This window comes from Danio rerio, chromosome 13 (genome assembly GCF_049306965.1).
Source record: "Danio rerio strain Tuebingen ecotype United States chromosome 13, GRCz12tu, whole genome shotgun sequence".
NCBI classification, from domain to species: domain Eukaryota; kingdom Metazoa; phylum Chordata; class Actinopteri; order Cypriniformes; family Danionidae; genus Danio; species Danio rerio.
Window position 1 is genome coordinate 9,221,960 of NC_133188.1, and position 8,041 is coordinate 9,230,000.

Below are 8,041 nucleotides of genomic sequence, written 5' to 3' on the forward strand. Positions count from 1 at the left end.
CAGTGCCTTAATCCACCAGAACTATCTTTCGGGACATTTTATTGCAAGTGTAATTAATTTTTTCATTTGGGCTCAAGTCTCCTTCATTAACACGGAGGAGGCGGGCTTTATGACTTGTACTGCAGCCAGCCCCCAGGGGGCGATCTAACGGCCGAGACCTTCACTCAAACGCAGGCTTGCGGCACACTTGGCTCGAACCAGCGACCTTCTTGCTGTGAGGCGACAGCACTACCTACTGCGCCACTGCTTTGCCCCCTTATTCATTAATATTTTATTTTAAAAAATTATACGTCTCTTCAAACCTCCTGGTTCATATTTTTTCTGCTGTTATTTTCAGTACTCCAGTACACGCAATCTAACTCATCAACCTCCATATTGTCATTTTTTTAAAAACACATACCACCAGTCTATTGCATTAAACCAATTCCTTAACCTTTACCCTCTCTCATTTTCTACATGCGTAAACATGCAAAGATTAAGAGAGATTTTAGAGCAAGATTACATAAGTGAAGTATTACTCATTCTGTGAATTTAATTTACTCACACTTTTGGTTGAAAACATTTCGTAACCTAACAGATCTTAAACTGCACTTGAAGCTGAATTACTAGTATCTTCAAAAATACACATGAACTGTCATGTGAACTGTTATTAGAAATTAGTTATTAAAACTATTATGTTTTACAAAAATGCTGAAAAAAGTTATTTCTGTTAAACAGAAACTGGGTGAGGGAGGGGGGGTATACAATGGGCTTACCGGCCACTTTATTAGGTACAACAATTATCCAACTGCCCGTTTCTCCAAATCCAAATGTCTAATCAGCCAATCACATGACAGTAACTTGATGCATTTATGCATGTAGACATGTTCAAGGTGATCTGCTGCAGGTCAAACTGAACTTAATAGGGAATAAAGGCGATTTAAGTGACTTTGAAATTGGCATGGTTCTTGGTGCCAGACGGGCTGCTCTGAGTATTTCAGAAACTGCTGATCTTCAGGGATTTTTAAGCACAAGCATCTCTCAGAGTTTTCAAAGAATGGTCCGAAAAAGAAAGTATCCAGTGAGTGGCAGTTCTGTGGGCGCAAATGCTTTGTTGATACCAGTTTGAGGAGAATGGACAAATGGCTCGAGCTGATACAAAGGCAACAGTAACTCAAATAACTACTCATTACAAACGAGGTATGCAGAAAAGCATCTCTGAACACACAACATGTCCAACCTTGAGGCAGATGGGCTACAGCAGCAGAAGACCACACCGGGTGCAACTCCTGTCAGCTAAGAACAGGAAACTGAGGCTAAAATTAACACAGTCTTACCAAAACTGGACAATAGAATAAAGGTAAAATGTTGCCTGGTCTAATGAGTCTCAATATCTGCTGCGACATTAGGATGGTATAGGGTCAGAATTTGGCGTCAACAACATGAAAGCATGGATCCATCCTGCCTTCTCGCTAGAGGTTCAGGCTGCTGGTGGTGTAATGGTGTAGTGGATATTTTCTTGCCACACTTTGGGTCCATTAGTACCAACTGAACATTGTGCCACAGCCTACCTGCTGACCATGTTCATCTCCTTATGACCACAGAGTAGCCATCTTCTGATGGCTACTTCCAGCAGGATAACACACCATGTCATAAAGCGCGAATCATCTCAGTCTGGTTTCTTGAAAATGACGAGTTCAATGTACTCAAATGGCCTCCACAGTCACCAGAACTTAATCCAATAAAGCACCTTAGGGATGTGGTGGAACAGGAGATTCGCATTATAAATGTGCAGCCGACACAGTCCAGTACCTTGTCCAGTATCTTGTTGAATCTATGCTATGAAGTATTAAGGCAGTTCTGAAGGCAAAAGGAGGTCCAACCCGGTACTAATAAGGTGTGCCTAATAAAGTGGACACTGGCCAGTAAGTGATATATACATACTATTACTACTGCTACTAATAATAATAATATAAATAAATAAAATTGTATACTAGTAATCTAATAGAAAGTGGCGGAGAAATGTAAAAAAAATACTTTAAATGATCTAAATTTATCTTCACGAGATCTTACTCAATACTGTGTCAAGGGCTGCAGCGGAAAAACATTTTTGGATTCTAGTAAAAGCTTTAAAATCAACCAGGATCAACTGTTTAAATATTCTGAATGAACACCAGCACATGCAGCCCATATTACAGGAGAGTAGGTGCTTTACAGGGCCTGCAGGCCACTGGTGGAGACTTGCTTCTTGGCTCTTTGTTCTTCATCTCTGCAGACAAGGCCAGTAGCAAGGCTGGGGCAGACAGGTGGTGCGCTGCTGCCATGTGTTGTTGTGTGCTTTTAATGTAGCTGGCTATCAGTAACACCAGGTCTCTCACCTAAAAAAGAAAGCAGAGAACGGGTCTTTATAAAACTATGGACCACAATTTATAAAACAAGCACGTGTGTTTGTTGTTGTGGTGTTTTAAGTGGTGGCAGGTGAAATGTTAGATGACATCATGTTATGTTTATGAATGGCAAACAGTATGCATTAGACTCTGTGTTTCTGTGTACTTTGGTGTGCATGTTCTCTATATACATTTCTGTGAGTAGTTCCAACCTCAGGCCCGGGGCTGTTTTGTTATTAAACTTAAATATTCAACATTCATTTATTTTCCTTTGGCTTAGTCCCTGATTTATCAGAATGAACCAACAACTAAAATATTTGTTGTATAAAAAAATACATGTTTTAGCATGAACATTTATTTTTGGTACTTTCCAAATTCCAAAATTATGTTGAGAACAGTGATGTAGTCCTAAAAAAGGTGGTGAACTATTATCCACCCAACCCAAATTTTAACAGAGGGCAAAGAAATGACGAAAGTTTCTTTGATTCATTAGCAGTATATATTTATTCAACAGAAGTTACCTGTAACTATTGACTTCCACAGAAGAAAAGACAAATACTACGGATTACGGTTACTGTCAACGGTTACAGGTGTACAGCGTTCTTCAAAATATCTTCTTTTGTGTTCAACAGAATGAAAAAAGACAAACCGGTTTGGAACAAGTAAAGGTTGAGTAAATGATGACAAATTTCACTATCCAATTAAAAAGGAAAAATATTTTAACAAATTTGTTCATTTTAAAGCGAGAAGCTAATAGTCTAATCCTATTCAATGGTTTATGCTTAGATAATAGTGCTCCCAGAGATTGGCTAAATATATTAAGCTGTGGTAAAACCCCACTGTTTAACTCTAGCGCACTTGTAAAATGAGCCTATTTAAAAATATGTATTTAATTTAATACTGTACAAAAATCCCGTTTCAAGACAACTATATCAAGTATTCTATGTTGTTAACAAACTAAAATTAAAATAAAAAAAATCTGGAAGCACACTTCTTCAAAAACCCAAATACTAGCCTACTGTTTACTCAAGTACATTTTTCAATGTATTAAATAAACAAAACTGCCACTTTTTAAAATCAAAATGTCATAAATATAAACATAAAAAAGCACAGGCTAATTTACATATTGCACTATCACAATAGGAAATCATTTTTATTAGGACACCACATACTGTATGATGTTTCACATCATGGGCGTTGCTAGGCCTGTTTTAGGGAGGCTGTAGCCCCCCTATATTTCTACTCAGCCCCCCGTAAAACTTTTGCGATTAGCTCATAAACAGTACACTAAATTATCGCCTCAGTCCCCTTTAAATTTGACACTAATCTGGCGGCAAAATTCGGCTGCTCCCCGTCTTTTGTTTTTCCTTTGATCAGAAAACCACAGCCGTGGACAGCGAGAGTACGAGGTGTGTGTTTATCGATAAATTGTTATAACATCTGCTTATTTGCAGTTCTTTGATATAGATAACCTTGTATCATCTGGATCCCAATGTCAATGTTATTCACCTCTGAGTACAAAACTAGTTGAGAAATAAAGCCTACTGGAATGTCATTTCAACTTCAGACCAGTCTGACTGTGTGCTCATTTTTTTTCCAAGTCATCAGACTTTCGGTTTTCTTAAGGATCCTCAGAAACAGAAAAAAAAACCTCAGTATGTGAGATCACATTTGAAGAGTTTCACAAACTATGTAAGAACATAACTCACAAGATTGTGTAAGGTTTTATGCCTGGGGTGCAAGAGCTGCTGTTCCATTGAAAACAAAGTAGTAAAGAAACTCCCCATGTAATTACACTGACAAAAACTATTAATTGGATTTACAAATATTTTTAAAGGTTTTTTTTAAGAGCACCTACCTTAGATGAGGTCATGGCAAACAGATGCTTCCCTTTGGATGTGCCAGAGCCAGAACTCTCTGCTACTACCAGTTTAAAATCTTCACCACAAACTCCAAACGTCACAATGCTTTTATAAGGGTAGGATGCAAGCACTTTCTAGTAAAAACAAAAGGTAAAGACTTTGCTCAGCACTTTATTAACTTGATTAATGTGACCTCCAAAGCTCTCAAGTGAATGTGTTTACTATTGCGTTGAATTCCAGCACACTGATTCCATCTTCATGTACTGCCAGCCAAACTCGCACATTCTTCAATGCCGATGGAGTTACGGTCTATGGGAAGACAGAGAGTGAAATAAATAAAGAAATAATGACACATCATTATTAAATTATCATCAAAAGACAAACATCACATTCAGCCTTGAAAGGAGACTCACTTCAGCCTCGAATAGTTTGGCTCCGAAAAATGACCACTTGCGAGCCACTGTCAAGTAGATTCGTATGCACTCTGATGAAGTCTGACCTCTCAGAGATGCCCAACGTGTGGAAAGCCTCTGTATCAGCTGCCTGAGAGAACATTTCAGTGCGTAAGATGGACAAGTATTCTCTCTGAGTATTCATATTTCTTCCACCGGAGACATCAATACCTATTTTCTTCCTCAGTGCAGGTGTGTTGGTAATGCTTTGGGTAGAAGCGCTCTAGAACTTGTTTCAGGGTCTGGTTAGACTTAGTCGGAGTATTTCCTGAACCACCTGGACTAGACAATGGGTGCTCAAAGTCTCCAAACTCCACCTGTATTGCACAAATAAGAATTTAGCGTTTACTTTAATTCAAAACCTATTCTTTATTTACAAATTATTGAAATGTAATGGATATTTATTTAAATAAGCAGTTCAACAAATTCTACTGTGTAAGAACTTTAAATTGCGCCTGGAAAGTATACATTGAGCTTCACTTTTTCCACATTTGTTTATGTAACAGCCTTTTTCCAAAATGGATGAAATTCATTTATTTCCTCAAAATTCTACACACAATACCCCATAATGACAATGTGATTTTTTTTTAAATTGTTGCAAATTTATCCAAAATAAAAAACCTGAAGAATCACATTTACAGAAGTATTCACAGCCTTTGCAGAGAAGCTCTAAATTGAGCTCAGGTACATTCTGTTTCCACTGATCATTCTTGAGATGTTTCAGCAGCTTAATTGGAGTTCACCTGTTGTCAATTCAGTTGATTGGACATGATTTGAAAAGGCATACACCTGTCTATATAAGGTCCCAGGGTTGACAGTGCATGTCAAAGCACAAACCAAGCATGTAGACAAAGGAATTGTCTGTAGACCTCTAAGACAGGATTGTCTTAAAAACACAAGGCTGGGGAAGGTTAATTCTGCAGCTCTGAAAGTTCCAATGCACACAATGGCCTCTATTATCCGTAAATGGAAGATGTTTGGAACCACCAGGACTCTTCCTAGAGCTGGTCGGCCATCTAAGCAGAGTGATTGGGGGAGAAGGGCCTTAGTCAGGGAGGTGATCAATAACCTGAAGGTCAGTCTGTTTGAGCTCCAGCGTTCTTCTGTGGAGAGAGGAGAACCTTACAGAAGGACAACCATCTGTGCAGCAATCCACCAATCAGGCCTGTATGGTAGAGTGGCCAGACGGAAACCACTACCTGCCTGGAATTGCCATATGGTATCTGAAGGACTCACAGAAACAAAATTCTCTGGTCTGATGAAACTAAAATGGAATTCTTTGGAGTGAATATCAGGTGTTACATTTGGAGAAAATCAGGCACCGTTCATCACCAGGCTAATACCATCCCTACAGTGAATCATGGTGGTGGCAGCATCATGCTGTGGGGATGTTTTTTCAGCAGCAGAAACTGGAAGACTAGTCAGGATAGAGGGAAAGATTAATGCAGAAATGTACAGAGACATCCTGAATGAAAACCTGCTTCAGAGTGGGGCGACAGTCCATCTTCCAGCAGGACAATGACACAAAGGACAATACCAAAATTTCAATGTGAGTGGCTTCACAACAACTCGGTGAATGTCCTTGAGTGGACCAGCCAGAGCCCAGACCTAAATCCCATTAAACATCTCTGGAGAGTTATGAAATGAAATTAGAGAGCTAATATGAAATTAGAAAATGGCTGTACACCGTCTCTTCCCATCCAACCTGATAGAGCTTGAGAGGTACTGCAAGAGTAATGGGCAAAAATTCCAAAAAACAGGTGTGCCAAGCTTGTGGCATCATATTCAAAAAGACTTGAGGCTGTAATTGCTGCCAAAGGTGCATCAACAAAGTATTGAGCAAAGGCTGTGAATACTTCTGTACATGTACATTTTCAGGATTTTTATTTTTAATAAATTTACAACAATATCAAAAACTATTTTTTTCATTGTCATTTTGGGGTATTGTGGGTAGAATTTTGAGAAAATAAATTAATTTAATCCATTTTGGAATAGAAAAAGTGTGGAAAAAGTGAAGCGCTATAAATACTTTCCTGATGCACTTTATAACAATATAGTATTTACTATTAAAGAAAGCCCAACATAGCTTTATCTGTTCTGGGAAGGCTTTCCACAATGTTTGGAAGGTGGTTTATTTCATTTATGACCATTCATCTAGAAGCAGATTTGTGAGATTAGGCACTGATGTTGTACAAAAGGTTCTGGCTTGCAGTCTCCATTTTTTATTCAACCCAAAGGTGTTGAGTCGGGTTGAGGTTTGGACACAGTCCAGTCCGGTTCCTCCACATCAAACTCACTCAATAGCCGCATTTCCACTGTCAGGCCAGGACTTTTTATCGGGCTGGGCTGGGCCAATCGCCCTGGAGATTAAGCAGTGAAGCTGAAATCATGTCCCATTTCCACTGTTGGGCTAGTAACTCGCACCGTATCACGTAAACCCCGCCCCCAGAATCAAATGCTACGCAACCCGCCCAGTTCAGCAGGAATCAGGTAGGCAGATAAGGCACACCATCGCATCATAACGAAACGATTAAAAGGAAGACAACCAAAACAACTAATGACACAGTACTGTACAGCATTACATTATACGTCCAGGTGCACAGGCCTGTGTACTTTCATTCATTATATTTGTTTAGGATACTCGCCGACCAACTGTTGGCCTTTGTAAAATGAAAGTTTAAAATGGCTTGAAACTAATTCATTTATTTGTATTGTATATTCCTCCATTGTTCTTGCTTTTGTTTGTTTTATGGTTTATTTATTTAATGTGATTTTATTATATCCAATATTGTATTTATTTAAAAGATTTCAATATAGCTTAGGCGATTTTATCGAGATATGACACTATTGTTTTGAGCCTACAAAAGTGAACACGTAATTTGTAAAGTTTTATGTCTTTCTGTTAATTTTTTGTATTATCTCCAAAAAAAAAAAAAAAAAACAGAAAAAAAGAAGCCGCTCGCGGCATCAACAGAGCTGTCAAGCAAGCGCTTTTTTGCCCGGTCTCTCGCACACATACAGGCATCTAAATGCGCACATATCGTGCACAAACACACCTTCTAAACTTGACAAAAACTCTCAACAACCTTTACTGGCTGTTGTGTCTTTAATATGGTGTAAAGATTATTATGTGTTATTGAAATATCTAGAAGGACGCAGCAAAGAAATGCCACTTATATATTAAAACTTTATTATTACATTTAAAAGGGAAACATAATCATTAGCAAAAAGACCCCAGTCTATAAGGTGTTTTATGGAATAGCCTATCTTAAACTGAGCAGCTATACGTTTTCTTTCCCTTATTAATTAATTTATTTATTTGTTTGTTTGATGCATGTACTCGTGTGCGATCAGAAAACTA

The 8,041-nt window shown here is 38.4% G+C and overlaps 1 protein-coding gene across 1 annotated transcript in view; it reads right to left on the reverse strand.

Moving 5' to 3' along the window:
- Positions 1-734: 734 nt before the first annotated feature.
- plekhh2 (pleckstrin homology domain containing, family H (with MyTH4 domain) member 2) overlaps positions 735-8,041 on the reverse strand; it is a 52,528-nt gene continuing 45,221 nt past the window's right edge. The window contains exons 26-30 of the mRNA XM_001921404.10: positions 4,852-4,997; positions 4,642-4,771; positions 4,451-4,537; positions 4,225-4,362; positions 735-2,357 (exon numbers count right to left, since the gene is read on the reverse strand). Of these exons, the coding sequence (XP_001921439.5) occupies positions 2,172-2,357; positions 4,225-4,362; positions 4,451-4,537; positions 4,642-4,771; positions 4,852-4,997 (687 nt within the window). The 3' untranslated portion in view covers positions 735-2,171. The remainder of the gene's footprint in view (positions 2,358-4,224; positions 4,363-4,450; positions 4,538-4,641; positions 4,772-4,851; positions 4,998-8,041) is intronic.